Raw genomic sequence first — 16,682 nt, 5'->3', positions numbered from 1 at the left:
AAATCATCACCATCATTATGTCAACTTGTCTTGAACATATTTTATGTCTTTATTCCCAGGAATACTAGGACATTATTTGAGAAATATTGAGAAGTTAAGGTTTCAATTAAAATTAATGGAATACCAATATTGTTATCTCAATAACAACTATCAAGAAATCTGATGAAACTTCAATACCGGTTTCTGATACATGTTCTAAATATACTTGGATATAAAGATGTTTCGTTAACCTGAGAAAGAAATTCTCCCTCAAGACCACAATCAGCACCAAATTAATTAATACCAATAAACTAATTAATAAAATTCTAGAAGTGTTACTTTTAGGGTTAGGCAAATGCAAACAATAGGAATACTGGCTATTAGAACAATTTAACATTTTTCCAGAAATTTAAGTGAATCAAGAGTTTAATAGGTAGAGGTTTAAAACCTAACTATACTGGGATCCCTGGGTGGCGCAGCGGTTTGGCGCCTGCCTTTGGCCCAGGGCGCGATCCTGGAGATCCGGGATCGAATCCCACATCAGGCTCCCGGTGCATGGAGCCTGCTTCTCTCTCTGCCTCTCTCTCTCGCTCTCTCTCTGTGACTATCATAAATGAATAAAAAATTAAAAAAAAAAAAAACTAACTATACTAAGAAAATAGATTCCTATATGCCAAGCATAATAATCAATTAATTAATTATCTCGATAATATAACAATTTAATACATGAAACATTATAAATACAAGTAATTAATATATGTACCTTAAATACATTTTACAAATGTTAGTAACACATAAAGTTTTAAATAAAAGTCTTAAGGTTTGAAAAATTCCCAATAAAGAAAAAAAACAGATATTGTGAAGATTACATTCCCCTCCAAGTTATTTTGTAAGACTAACACAATCCTCATCAGAATTTCAAGTAGATTCTTTGGAACTGAACTTTCAGCACCAAAGTAGTAGGGACCCTTCGCTTTAATTTCTAAAACAGGGATCCCTGGGTGGCGCAGCGGTTTGGCGCCTGCCTTTGGCCCAGGGCGTGATCCTGGAGACCCGGGATCGAATCCCACGTCAGGCTCCCGGTGCATGGAGCCTGCTTCTCCCTCTGCCTGTGTCTCTGCCTCTCTCACTCTCTCTCTCTCTCTGTGACTATCATAAATTAAAAAAAAAAAAAATTTCTAAAACAACCTCAACGTGATATATAATACCTACCACAGAAGATCCACCCAGCAAATATTTGTTGAGTCAATAAATGATTCTAAATTCCATATGAAAAAAATGAGAAACTAGTCAAAAACATTTGAGGAATAAGAAAAATGTCAGAGGGTTTACATTACTGGATATTAGGTCATATTATATAGCTATTATAATATGTGGCATGACAAAGAAATAGAGTGATTTATCTGTGAACAGAGAGTACCCATAATAATTTTATATATAATATGGCATTTTAATTCAGTGGAGAAAGGCTAAATAATGTAATAAATGATGAAGAAACTGAATATTCATTTTTAAAATTAGATTTCTATCCCAAACATCCACTAAAACAAATTCCAAATAGATTAGATACTTTCATGTAAAAACAAATATTTGGGGGGGGGGAGGACTTTTAAAAATGTCTGATGACAAAAAGCAGAGAACACAGGAAAAGGTATATAGATTTGGCAACAAGTTTTTAAAAATTAAAACGGGTAAAAACTCACTAGAAACAAATTACAGGCTGGGGAAAACATTCTCTCATATATCCACAAGAAAAAGACAAATGCTAAAAGGAAAAATGCAAAAAAAGGCAGAAAGATATGTAAATGCTTAATTAATATATAAAAACTGTTTAAACTCACTGGAAACCAAAGGTAATGCAAGTAAAAGTAATAGAATACTTTTTCTCACTGAACAATTTGAAAATATGTTTTAAATGATAATACCTGTGATTGGTGAGGATTGAATTTACACAGTAGAGTAGCAAGAAAGCCAGTTAATACAATTGCTTTTTGAAAGCAATTTGAAAATCTGCTAAAATTAGCTTTTAAAGGGATGTGCATTGAAGGATTGTTTGTAATTATGAAAAATCAGAGGCAATATAAGTAAATATTTAACAATGGGGAACTGGTAAATTATGACACAGCCACGTGATTCATTAAACATTAAGGTGATTCAGTAGGCAAGTATATAATGGTATGAAAAGGCATTCACAACACATTAAGAAGGGAAGTGGATTTATAACGTATTATATAAAGCAAGGATTCCTCTCCCTTTATTAAGTATATATTCCCATGGGGGGGCGGGCGGTGGGAAAGTGGATAGACCTAAATCTACCAGAAATTATCTGATTACTTTCATAATCTAAAAAAAATACTTAAAAGAATAAAATTTTGGATAGGAAGTTGCATATCACTTAGGATAATTAATAGATGGTAAAAAGAAAACGCGCGTACAAAAAAAAAATAAACACAGGTATGCTAGATAAGACAAAAAGAGTACTGTGCTTATATTACCAAAGCAAAGTCTTATGATTTGGCTTTTGACAGAGTGAACAAGGGTGTCAAATTTTTGTTTATCTTGATATACCAGAGTCTGGTGGTAATTCCTGGCTTTATACGAGCGCTAAAGGAAGAATTTTTCCATATTAAGCATAGAAAATAAGACCTATCCACCACCACAGTTGTTTAGTTTTTATTAAAATGTCTATACCACATCAAGAATAGAATCTCAAAAAATACTATCATAACATCTGTCTACCTCCGAATCATGCTTTTAGATTCAATGCCTAACTCAAAATGTTTTGCTTCGCTATTTTTCTTTTAGTGTTTATTGATACATTAACTTACCAGCGATGCTCTCACTAGAAATCTAACCTATAGTCTTCATGGTTTATAAGAAAAAGTTCTTGGATTTGTTGATATAGTGGAATAGTAGGATTAATCCAGAAAATGAAATAAGGGAAGGGAAGACATGTTAAAATATCGCTTTTAATTTCTGAAGTAATGCTTAGCATCTTTTTTTTCTTTTTTTTAGAATCTATCATTTTTAAACACTGGTGAAACATAGTCCTGTGCCCTATATTTTTTTTTTAATTCATTTATGATAGTCACAGTGAGAGAGAGAGGGGCAGAGACATAGGCAGAGGGAGAAGCAGGCTCCATGCACCGGGATCCTGATGTGGGATTCGATCCCGGATCTCCAGGATCACGCCCTGGGCCAAAGGCAGGCGCCAAACCGCTGCGCCACCCAGGGATCCCAGTCCTGTGCCCTATAAAAATCAAAAGGGTACTTTAAGATTACTTATAGCATTTAGAGGAAAATGCAAATAATTTGTGCAGGTAGGCCTATTTTCTATTTAAAGACAGAGGAATAGCTATCATTTATGAAGCACTTGCTACGTACCCAGATCTATTCAAGTTTAAATAACTTACCCAGTGTTCCAAGGCTATTAGGTGGCAAAGCTAGGCTTTGAACCAAACGTTTGGCTCTAAAGCCGTCATCTTATTCATAACCATAAATTGAAATGGAAAAGTTATTAACAGGCCAGTTTCTCTCTCAAACATAAGTGCAAGGATTATGATTAGTTCAACATCGACCTGGAAGATCAAGTTATAAGTTTAGATCATCTTGATTTAGATAAATGCCACCTCTCTGGGACCCGTAGCATGGACATATAATTTAAAAGGCTGAAGAGGGACGCCTGGGTGGCTCAGCGGTTGAGCACCTGCCCCTGGCTCAGGGCATGATCCGCGGTCTCAGGATCGAGTCCCACGTTGGGCTCCCTGCCTGGAGCCTGCTTCTCCCTCTGCCTACATCTCTGCCTTTCTCTCTCTGTGTCTTTCATGAATAAATAAATAAAATATTTTTTAAAAAAAGGCTGAAGAGATCATAGAGATGATACACTTTACTACAACCCCTTTTTATAATATACTCAAGGAAATGGAGATCCAGGCAAGTTCTTTGATTTGCCCCAAGATCATAAAACAAGCTTGTGGCAACAGGGTATGAGCATGCCCCATGGGAGTTAAGGAAAAACAACAACAACAAAAATGTTCTACCTTTGAAAAAAGATACATGCTTGAGTGCACCACATATATTTTACTTTATTTCACCATTTTTTTCATTAGTCACTACTGGATGCTGGTTAACTACAAGAGCTAAAAATGCACCATATTCTTACCAGGAATGGGAGGCCTGGATGTCCTCATATCCAGTTTAAGTTTAAAAACAAAACAAAACAAAACAAAAACAAACATGATTACAAACAATTCCTAATTTACAAGTCAATTTTGTTCCAAAATTCCACATGAAAGAACAGGAGATGCATTTTGTCTTACATACAGGATTCTCCTGGACATGGTGTTGGATTCCTAGGTTAGCTTTCAAGGGGGAAGCGGGGCGGGGTGGGGGGGGGGGGGCGCTGGGTGGCACAGTTGGGTAAGCCTCAGACTCTATTGTGCGATCAATCCCCGTGTTGACTCCGGGCTCAGTCTAGAGTCGGCTTGAAATTCTCTCTCCCTCTCCCTCTGCCCCTCCCACTCATGCTTGCTTGCTCTCGCTCTCTCTCTCATATATAAATAAACCTTAAAAAAAAAAAAGCACATATACAGCTAGGGACACCTGGGTGGCTCAGTAGGTTAAACGTTGGCTTGCCTTTGGCTCAGGTCACGGTCTCAAGGTTGTGGGATTGAGCCCTGAGACGGGCATTCTGCTCAGTGGCGACTCTGCTTGAGATTCTGAGAGTCTGTCTCTCCTTCTCCCTCTGCCTCTGCCCCTTCCCCACTTCCCACACTTGTTCTCTCTCTCTGTCTCAAATAAATATTTTTTTAAAAGTACATATACTGCCGAATGTTCTTGGAGCATCACTCTGTCCAAAGAGTATTCAAATAATTTGGTACATAAAACCCAACGAGCTGTATAACAAAGTTTCTACAGAAAAAGATGTAATGTCTCCCCCTACTGCAATCTTGGAAGAGAAACAGAGTCCCTCTTAGCCATGTATCTTTGCCTTCTCCGTGCACCCTGTCATCTGCTTCTCTCCAGTGCAGTCTGGGGGGGGGGCGGGGTTGGGGGGCGGCGGGGCAGGAAGACACAGGAAGTTAACACTAGTCACTTTGGGACTTTCCAGTATACCTCCAGCTGCATTTTAGTGTCAGTGGATCCCCCCCATCACTTTTATTCAGGGGCTCCTTGGTCCCAATGAATCTATTTACTTCTCTTTCCATGACTATTTTTCTCCCACAGTCCTCCAAAGCCTTCACCTGAGAGCTTTTAGAATGTCAGGGTCTCTCCAGAATCCTCCCGAATCAGAATCTGCATCTTGGCTCCATCCCGAGTCACTGGTATGCATCTTAAAGTTTCAGAAACATAGCTCTTCTGTCATTAAAGAGTTAATATTCATTTTTAAACTTTTCTATATTATCATTAAGAAAAAAAAAACAAACTAGAAAGTTCCCTCAGTGCCACCCAACCGCTCCCCTGAGATTCTAGCAAAAGTCAGACGCATTCAGTGATAATGTTGGTGCTTATCTACCTGAATCAGAATCACGTGGGGACCTTAATGAGGCTACTATTATCCTAGGGTCCATCCCAAACCAATTAAATCACATTATCTGGGGTGGGGCTACTGGATACTTTAAAGAGTGATATAAAAATTCCTTATATTTCAAAGAACTCTAAACCCAGAACTTCAAACTCTTCTTGTCACCAGAACCGAAGAAAGGTGTAGATGGCTTATTCTGGTGGGTAGCACAAGGAAGTGTGTTTAGAGATGGGGGTTCTAGTAGGGAGTAGAAATAGTATATAGGGGGGAGTTTAGGAGATATAGCATGCAAGTCACTGGGAGGGCTAGAGAGGCTGCTACATATGGGGAGAGGTAGAGATGGGAAGGAAGATGAGAAAGAGGTCCTAGCCTACAGGCATCTAGAAGGAGGAGATCTGCTGGAGATGGCTGTCTTTAGGTAGCTAATTATGTGAAAGGGACATACACAAGTCGAAGCCTAAACCAGGGACCGTGTGCAGAATTCCCCCAAAACACTCTCCTTAGCCGTGGGCTTGTGTTCGAGTCCCCACTCAACGTCTTTGTCAAAACATAAGGGACAAAGACCTTCTGCAGTACAGACCATGCATGGGACTTGAGGACTCTAGCAACATTAGTACTTGGACTCCTTTGTGTCCTTAACCTTCTTGGGGTTTAATGAACAAAAGGAGTTTGACCGAAGTTGCACTGATGCTCATCCCATGTTGATGATGGAAATACGCCCAGGGCTACCTAGGACCCAAGAAAGGACAGCCATGTGCTTGCCATAATCTGCTTACAGAACTCCCTCCACTTGGCTTGCCTCTCACTATCCTTAATTGACTCTAATAATCAGTTTTTCAACAGCCAGTGTCTCTTTGGTGCTAAGAGTCCTAAATGTGACGATCATGTTGTATCTGGCTGCTGAGTCAGATGGAGAAAAAACAAGTACATGAAGAGAGGCCATAGCTAATATGATTTAAAGTTACATCAACTGTTGCAGAGAGACAAGCTCCTTTATGATGGCATTTCCTTTTTTCCTTAACCTTTCACAGTCAAAAGCAAATTTCATAGTACTTTTTCTATCAGCCCTGAAACCAACCAAAACCTCTTTAACATCACAATTACCCTGATTCAGGGAGACCAAGAACGTACAGGATATTTTGAAAGCATGTCCACCTTTTACCAAGAGCAGTGGTATAGCAATCTCAAAGATCCTCACTCATTGAGGAAGACAAACCATGAGAGACTCCTAACTCTGGGAAACACACAGAGGGTTGTGGAGGGGAGGTGGGTGGGGGGGATGGGGTAACTGGGTGACAGGCACTGAGGAGCGCACTTGACAGGATGAGCACTGGGTGTGATACTATATGTTGGCAAATTGAATCTAAATAAAATGTTTAAAAAAAAAAAAGGATCCTCACTTTAACAATTACCAAAGATTTTGACAATTTCATGGACCTTTTTTTTTTTTAATTTCATGGACTTTAACAATTACCAAGCTGATACATGCAGAGGAAAAAAGGGATGCCCAAAAAGAATACCATCAATACTAAGGCATTGGTATAAAAGACAGCAGTCTTATAATGATGGCTACATTTTCTCCCCCTCTTTTCTTCTGGAAGTAACAAGAAGCATGGGGTCCCGAGACGAGGCACCCTGAAAAGCTGCACTTATTTTAATGACCACACAGTTATTAAGACTTAAGTATTCAACATTTTCACGACTTGGAACTTCACAACCTCAGGGAGGTTTTTTCTCCGTGACAAAGGTGAGAAAACTCCAGCCTCACAACACCTGTTCCACGACCAATGTAAATTTTCCTCTCCCACCACACGTATTTCAGCTGCTTTTCCCATCCCTCCTACTCTTCACCAATATCCCCTTGGTTACCAGTAGCAGGTGAGCTGGCAGGAATGAGCTCTGCCCTTCACACTTGGTGATGGCTCCAGACCTGCAGCTCAGGGCTCAGCCTAGCTGGAGAGCACCTCATCCCTCACTACCACCCATCCCTTTTGCTGGGACACGTTTAAGACTTGAGAAGTTTAAGAATAAGTCCTTCTCCACACCCACTCCATTTGTCTACCCCCTAATTTTGTTTGTAAGTTTGACCCTAGCACTACTGGCCCTTGGGTGGATTTCACACAGTTCCTTCTGGAGCATAATAAGTAAAGGACAAGATTCTCTTTGCTTTCTATCCTGCTTTCTACTGGGATCTTTCTTCATCTTTGCCCCAGAAGTGACCCTGGAAGAAGCCTCAATCTTTCAGCTTCTGTGAAACCTGTATCTCCTGGGATGATGCAAAGAAACTCAGCAGACTCAAGACTGGTTACTACAGACTCCATTCTGTGGATTGGTAAATACAATCATTACACATGTAATTATACGGCAATTATGATCTGATTTTGCAGAAGGGTCATAGGCTTTGGAGCTAAAAAGACCTCTCACGCAAATTTACCATATGTGTGACTCTGGGAACTTTCATAATTTCCCTGAGTTTCCATATCCTTTTCTGAATATTAGAGATAATAACATCTGCTCCGTGGAATTACTAGAAGAATTAAATAAAACAATCTGCAGAAAGGGCTTACTGCTGAATCTGGAATAGATTAGGTACAATAAACATTAAACTCAATAAGTGTTAAACTATATTATGCTACTTTTTTTTTGTTTTGTATACACGACCAAAAAAAATAGGTAAATATCTTCATTTATCATCTCAACTTTCACATTTAGGTGAGTGCTTTTGTTTGCATGAAACTTCAATGCTGCTGGATAAATTATTTCAGAAACCAGGGCACAAAAAGTGCTTGATCGTGAGGCCTCTCTTTCCAGTTCTACACAGTAGCACTTATGTTAATCAATGGAAGCAGCATGTGATGGAGACCATGACCAAGGAGAACTGTCAGTCCCCACCCTAGAGTCTTGGTCATGACATAGTTGTTTGAAGTGTCACTCGTTTCAATCCAACAATAACTTACTGAGAATGTCACATTCTTATAAATGACCAGAGTGAATTGTACTTCGGCACATTGACTCAAATGTATACAGTATAATCATTAAAACAACCAACAAAAGATTTTGATTAAGTCAAATAGAGCCAGATGCTATAGACGAAATTGTTTTCCAAAGTTCTGAGTGCTCTCACTGAGAAAAACCACCTCAAAGGCATCTTAATCTTGAGCTGCCTTACTCATAGTTATGAACAAAATATCGCCCCCCCCCCAAACCATTGCAGATTTCTATAGGAATAGACAGGTAGAAAGACAGGTGGGTTGGCGGGTAGGTAGGTAGATGTGGGTGGATGGATGGATGGATGGATGGATGGATGGATGGATGGATGGATGACAGATAATTTCCAAAGACAGAAGAATTTTTCCAGGTGACTATCAACAGCATTACAAAACATTCGGGATCTAAATGTGATCATCTTTGTCAAGATAAATTTCTAAATGCATTTTTCTTGGTATGTACAAACTACAAATGCTTAAAAACATGCAACTTGAAATGGCATCTTTTGGGGAGACATTATGGCACTAATTCTCCAATGTAAGACCAATATGAATACATGTGAATCTAGATGGTACTTATACCGAAGAAAATATCATGCACGGTTTTTACTTTGACTAAGTTTGCAACTCATCTTTGCCTTTTATAGGTTACAACCGAGAATTTGAGATGATGTAAAAAATAATAGATCTGAGTCACACTTAACAGCAGCTGGGAAACATCCCAGACTATACTTAAACACCGGAAAGCCTGAAGCTTTCAGACATGGAGCTCTCTTCTCACTGATGAAGTCATAGGAGGCTGAGAAAATCTACTGCAAGAGTACCTCACTGCCAAATTTAAAACTTTTGCTATTTTTCCCTGAAACTCAGTCTGCAGATAGGATTCCAAAATATTGGAGATGTTCAAATAGGTAATTGGCTAAACGACTTAATTCTCCTCTGACATTGTGTCATATGACATACTGTCAAATACAGAAAAATAAAAGTGCCAGCAATCTTATATACTAGTAAGAGAATGTGATTTGGGATCATAACAAAAAATAAATCTTTTCAAAGAAATTTATTTTACTGAACCTATTTATTTTTCTATTTATTTCAAACCCATTTCAATTTGTAGACTGCCACCTGGATTCCAGGGCACCTTAGTGTATTTTTACTTGTCTTTATTATAGTGGTTTCTTTGTATTTGGAGTTGAATTAGTCCTTTTATCTGAACATGAGACTACCCTAGTCATAAGAATGAATATAATTACTTTAGATTAAGAAAATTGTAATAATGAATACACTTATTATCCATAATGAATTTACAAATCAGATCCTTACCCCTAAATATAATAAGATTCCATAGAACGCAAATCTCCAGAAAAAGCATCGCCGAAGGGCATTAATAAGTTTGGGGTTCTTCTTTGATGCCAGCTCTCTGTCCCATTCTCTGCAAAAGAATAAAAAGTAGGACCAATAAGTTGCATGTGCAAATATTTGAGCTATTCTATTTCCCTTTATATAGTTTTACTCTCCCAAAGACATCCAAGGAGATTAACCCAAGTGACTGAAGAGACAAACCTTGTGGAGATCTTCCAACACCAACACTCAGATATTTGGCAGAATTTGATGCTTTACCATAGATCAATTTTCAGGGAGTTGACTTGGTGACAAGGCCAGATTTATGTATTAAAGGAAGGTACTGGGCTTCTTAAAAGCAATGCAAGAGGTGGACAAATAGAGTATGACTCTTATGAACATATGTTAATGTGCTTGAGACAGTGAAAAATAAACAAAAATTCAACTCTCCCCCCGCCCCTTCACCTTTTGATCTTTACTTGTTTAGACCTGTAGTGAATTTTACAAAATTTAACTGCCAAAAAAACCCAACATAAAAGTCAGGTGGATTTTTCTTTTATTTAACATTAGAAGAATTCGTCTAAATGACTGCTTTTGAATGTAGGGGTATAAAACAAATACTGCCAAACTTCATTTTCAGCTATTAAAGTCAGTTATTAGAGTAATAGTCTTTGGAAAACTAGAAGAGAATTAAATTCTATATTTTGTGGAAAAGAAGCCACATAGTCTGAAGGAATGGTGGTATCAAATAAGCTTTCTTTTAAAAACTGGAAATTCATCAGTGGATTATATTTACATTATAGGCACTTCTGTCTGTTAATGAAAGTCCTTTCTCTTCCCAGTGGTTAAAATACATCTCTAAATGTCACCCTGATCTGCATTACTAAACTGTACAGAGATGAAAAGTTTCACGGGCAAGAACTAGATAAGTATTTTGCGTTTCATTAAGAGCTAGGTCCATTACTATTCATCTGTGATAATTAGAGGTGGTTTTAAGTTACCCCAAAGGAAGAACACACAACTGGCAGTCTCAGTGCAAAGGAAAACGGCTGCCCAAGAAGCTCACTATCTACAACACCTAATTACCTATCCCGTCTACCCACCTCTCCACTCTTTCACACCTACACAGGGCTTGCTCCCGTCCATATCATCCAGTGGCTCACAACAGGGTAAGAAGCTAAAGATGGAGGCAGATTCAGCCTCTCTTTCAAAGGAAGAATGAGTCAGATGAGAAAGTCAGGAAAAAGAAGTGGTACATAGACCAAAGAAATGATTTCAAGGTGGGAGGAAGTGGTCAACCTGAAATCATGTAGGAAGAGGCCATTTTATTTGACATTAAGAGACCTCTGGTGACCCTGGTCAATGTTGTTTTGGCAACATGGTAGACACGGAAACTATATTTCAGGGAGCTGAGATGTAAAAGAAAGGTGAAGAAGTGGAGGGACCAGCAGAACAAAGGAATAATAGCTATAGAAGAAGAAGGAGAAGGAAAAGGAGAAGGAGGAGGAGGAGAAGGAGAAGGAAAGGAGGAGAAGAAGGAGAAGTAGAGGAAGAAGAGGAGGAGGTGGAGGAGGAGAAGCAGGAGGAGGAGGAGAAAGAATGGGAGAATAGAGCAGCAACCTGAGGGAAAGGCAAGGTGGGTGAAATTTATTTTAATGATCAGGATTTGAACCATTTATAGCCTGAGAGAAGGAGTTTGCAGGGAGAGGAGGTGGTAGCACCATAACAGACCCTGTAAGAATCCCAAACACTGAGAGTTAAATCACAAGGGAAGAAGCTCTATATTTACCAATTCTGTAGCTTTTCGTAAAAATGGATGTGCAGTCTGCACAGTCTGTACAGAGGGTTCAATGTTACAAACTGAACCAGATGGGCCAGTGTGCCTCAGCTATGTGGTTACCACCTACCGACCTTTGTCATCAGGCAATTATGAAATGTGGGGCCAGGGTCACTTTCCAAGAGCGCAGAGGTACTAAGTGCTATAAATGGCGTGTTACTCTTCCAAAATGTTTCAATAAATTCTAAATAACAATTTTATTTTTTACAAAAAGAAATGCATAGAGTGAAAAGAGATACAAAATAAAGACAAGGGTAAGAAAGACAGAATTTATGGACTTATACTGGCACAGAGTTGTTGAATTTACAAAATTAGGTATACTTTGAATTGATATGGGAGATGCAATAAAAACAGGAAAAAAAATCTTAGGCCAGATAATACCACCAATTCCAATGTCCTCTATTTGGCAATAAATAAAAATTTATCTGTAGTACACAGATTCTTATTAACCTAGTCCTACACTGATTAATCTTTCCCTTGGTATCCATTCAGAACTTAGGTATTCAACATATATTGTTTTATTGAGAACTTGCTGATATTCCTACAATGTATTAAATTGATATATTTTTATCTTTGCAACAATATTAAAGGTTTTCACACAATGCTAGTCATTTCACATTCAATTATCATTCACTTAGCAAATTTTTATTGAGCATCTACTGTATGCCAGACCCTATTCTAAGCACTGAGGAATACATCATAAATAAACCAAACCAAACAGACCAAAATATCCTTGCTTTCTCGGCACTTGCACCTACTTAGGGCCTAATAATAGGAATTGGTCCCTGATATTGCAAAGAAGAATCTCTTATTCCCACTAGCCTAATTATTTGAATAAAATCAAGAAAAAATAAGGCTGAACATCTTACTTTGCCTTGAAAATATTTTTTAAAGGGAAATGAGTTTAATGAAAATAAGGTAAACAAGTTACAAGTCCCAACATTTTTTTATTTGGGGGCAATAATTTAGTAGCTACTTTTTCTTTTCCTTTTTCTTCTCTTTTCTTTTCTATTTTTTTTTCCTTTGGTATAAGGAGTGAGCATGTGACCCTAGAGTCTCTGGGATTTTTCACATTTGGCCAAGGAGAAAGGGCTCTTATCTTTGTGATTTGTAAGGAAATGAGCAGAGTTCTAAGGACCCACTGCATGGGGTAATCTGGTCTGAGAGAATAAAACCAGCACAAGCAAATACCAAATGGCACCAGAGTCTCTGGTTCCACTCAGTTGCTAAGGCCAGTCCTCTGCATAGACCCCTTCACACAGGTAGGCTACAGGAGCCAACAAATTCCCTTTTTCTATTAAGCTGGTTAATTGGGTTTCTGTCACTGGTAATCAAAAGGGTTCTAACCATTACTCGTAGAAAAGGGAACTCTGAGAACTAGTCTACAACGGGAAGCACTGATCCTGAGGAGGTGGCAAGTACAGATCTGCCCTAGAATCGTGGCTCTGTTGGTCATCAGCTGGAAAACTGCATCATCTCTCTGAGCTTCCTTTACTCTCTACAAGATGGAAGTGATGATGTGCTCCTCCAAGAGCTGAGAGGAGATACTATACCCAGCATTCAATACGTACTCAAAGAAATTTTTACATTTCTTTGCTATCTAATGGCCATTACCTTAGGATGTCCAAGTAACTACATTCATATTCAGATATTAAGATTTTGAGGGCAAATATAAACAATTTGCTTCATAAAGATGTTACTTCAGTCTTCACAAAATCCACTTAATGTCCTTTTTTTTTTTTTTTTTTTAATGTCCTTTAAAGACAGGTAACTTCTCACAATTATTTTTCAGAAAAAAAAATAAAGTCATTTATCAGGAAAATAGCTAATCTTTCAAACTTTAATTGTTTAATTTTTAATTGGTCAAGACTGCAATGAGAAAATAAGATGTTCCTATCTTAAATATGTCATTTTAGGAATTAAGCCATTAATAAGCTAGTTCTCTATCCTTTAAATAATTAGAGTATTATTAATAATAATTAATAGTATTAATTCCTCCCTCCAACTAATGAATAATGTCCATGAACGTACCTTTCCAATTTTTCAGACAGATGATCAGCAGAATCAGTAGAAGGGACTTGGTATATGTCTGATAATTCCAGGCGTTGTCTATAGCCTTTTATCAAAATTGGTCTGGTCCAGCTGAAACAAAGAGAAGGGACAGATGTCAATATTCACTTGATCTGGTCTCCAGTATAGACTTGGAATCCGATACTATTTTAAATCTTCTGGCAGGTGAGAAGTGGTGGGTGCATAAATACTAGAATAAAATAAGTCAACTTATAGAAATAACAGTGCTTCATATTTTATAGGACACATCTGTGTAAAACACCAATACCTCTGAACTAACATGCCTAAGAGAAAGGATCAGGAATGATAGTAGAATCCTTCCCAGCAGAAAAAAATAAGCCACTACACATTCTATATATAAGTATTCTTGATGGTTGAGTGTCTAGATGCCTCAGCTCAGGATCCGGGATTGAGCCCCATGTCGGGCTCCTTACGAGAGGCCTGCTTCTCCCTCTGCCTATGTCTCTGCCTCTCTCTCTCTCTGTGTCTCTCATAAATAAATAAATAAAATCTTTTAAAGAAATAAAATAAAGTATTCTTAAAATAACAAACTATTCCAGGGCACCTGGGTGGCTCAGGCAGTTAAACTTCTGACTCTTGGTTTTGGCTCAGGTCTGATCTCCTGGTCATGAGATTGAGCCCCACACTGGGCTCCACACTCAGCATGGAGTCTGCTTGAGTTTCCCTCTCCCTCTCCCTGTGCTCCTACTCTCCACCCTGCACTCTTGTCTCTCTCAAATAAATAAATCTTAAACAAACAAACCAAAAAAGCTGCCCCCAAATAACAAGATACTAGGAGTTTAGAATCACTGAAGCCCCATCTCTACCACTTTAAATATAAAATTATCTATGAATGATAAAGAAGATGGACCCTCAACCAATATCCCCATACAATGTTGTTCTTATACATGGCTCTCAGCAACAAACTATTGTTGAATGAGTTGACTATAGCTAAAGGATTAATGAATACTTTGCATTAATTTATTGGCCTAATTATCACTTCTGAATCATTACTTGAGGGTGGGGATCATAACTTTACATTTTGTCTCCTTGCCCCACAGCATCCACCCCCTACACATCTAATAAAGAACAAGTTATGATGAAAACTAGTGAAGCTAGTATGGTCAATAATTAGGATATGCCAGTTCTTTCCTTTTCCTTTTCTTTTCTTTTCCTTCAGTTATTTTCAAGGATATTGTTTCTAACTAGTACAGATAAAACAAAATAATCTTCATAGAGATAAGCATCTAGATGCAGGAAGGCTAAAAGCTGGCAAACTGCAGGCCATAGGATGGTACCCTGGCAAATCTTTAACCACCCCTTCTCCAAGAAGAAAAAAGTGACTTCAGTCATTTGCCCATTTCTGTGGTGTAAATACTCCCACTATGACCAGTTTCAAGCTAGTAAATGTGAAGTCATTGAACACAGAGTTGGGAAGAGATACAGAGGTGCATGTTATAACATAGTATGTTTATCTTCCAGCTACAATGACAGTAAATAACCTAAACAGCAAAGATAATAGTGAAATGTCAAATTAGGTAGTGACAACTGTTGCATTTTTATTACCTTTAATATAATTTATCTAATTATAAGTGTATATCACTTAATTTTTAGTACTAGTGTACTTAACAACCAGCTCACAAATTTCCTGATAATTTAACAATCTGCTCAGCCAGAAACGGCCATCCGCAGTAGGTCACTGAATGCCAAATGGTGGAAAGACTTGGAACAAGGGCAATGGCATTGAAGACAAAAAGGAAGGAGTCTAAAGAAGGTTTAGTAAAAAGGAAAATAGATTCCATCCATTAATAAACTATGTTCAGTATGTTTGAAATTATTAAAATATGATACCAAATTGACAAATAAACAGGATTTTACTTTCTGTAAATTCCAAATACCATAAGACATTTTGCAGGAAATTAAAAAATAAATCTTTTTATCTTTTAAAAAATATATATGAACAAACATCCTTTGGTCCATATCTAAGATCTGATGATCATTCCCATGAATGAGTCTCACGCTCATTTTAAAGTAACACAATTTGTGGGCTGCCTGTATTAAAAGCTTTTGGTGCCTGTTTTCATATGTATATTGTACCTTGAAATCAAGGTTTGATTATCAAGAGTTCCAAAGCTCAGCATCATCAAACCAAAGTATTCGGTAGGATTAAAACTCAAGTTAGCTATTTTTAATTAGCAATAAAATTTAGTGTTTCCTGACAGGTTGTCACAATAAACCCATATTTGTATCCCGAAATAGAAACTTGGCTTAAAGTGAATTATGAGAACTAAAATTAGTTCGCCTTAGGCTGCCTAGAAATCACCAGAATCACCCTAGGGAAAAAAACGTATCCTGTTAGATTAAACTGATAACATTGAATGAAATTTCTGCTCCAATGAGTTCTCCATGCCTGCCTCAAGCCAATCTTAGAAATACAAAAACAAAGACAAAACAAAAAACTCCCCAGATACCTACACTTTATGAAATATCACTTATTGAAAGACTCCAGCCACCACTCCATTTGCATAATCCTGAGTAGGTTAAATGTACTCAGATAGAATTTAGGAAAGCCCAGTGAGGATTTCTACTTCCACATTTCCTCCATTGGAAATCAATAAGCATTAGGTGGTTCATGAAGCAAAGCAGATTATGACTGGAATAACTACAAGCAGTAAACCCTGTTCTTTCTCCTCTTCGAATTTGCTCCCACCATCTCTTCCTCTCATCTCTAATTAATTTTCTCCTTCATTCATAACCAGTCACTATATAGTGACAATGGCTTTTAAAAAAAGGTCTTAGAAATTGTGACTCTTTCCAAAGTTCTGGCCATTTCCAACAAACTAGCTAATTATTACTTATGGGGGTTAACAGAGGTCCCTAAGTTATACACTTCTTTAGAACTTAAAAGTTCCAGAGTGATTTTGAAAGAAAAGGTCTGGTACCC

General features: G+C 37.9%; 1 protein-coding gene across 1 annotated transcript in view; it reads right to left on the bottom strand.

Moving 5' to 3' along the window:
• Window positions 1-16,682, bottom strand: part of CFTR (CF transmembrane conductance regulator) — a 164,121-nt gene that overhangs the window by 122,902 nt on the left and 24,537 nt on the right. Inside the window, exons 2-3 of the mRNA XM_025464763.3 lie at window positions 13,700-13,810; window positions 9,814-9,922 (exon numbers count right to left, since the gene is read on the bottom strand). Coding sequence (XP_025320548.2) covers window positions 9,814-9,922; window positions 13,700-13,810 — 220 coding nt within the window. The remainder of the gene's footprint in view (window positions 1-9,813; window positions 9,923-13,699; window positions 13,811-16,682) is intronic.

Source organism: Canis lupus, chromosome 14 (assembly GCF_003254725.2).
Source record: "Canis lupus dingo isolate Sandy chromosome 14, ASM325472v2, whole genome shotgun sequence".
In the NCBI taxonomy this organism is placed as follows: Eukaryota; Metazoa; Chordata; class Mammalia; order Carnivora; family Canidae; genus Canis; species Canis lupus.
The sequence above is the reverse complement of the archived record's forward strand: the minus strand, read 5'-3'. Positions and strand labels throughout refer to the sequence as shown.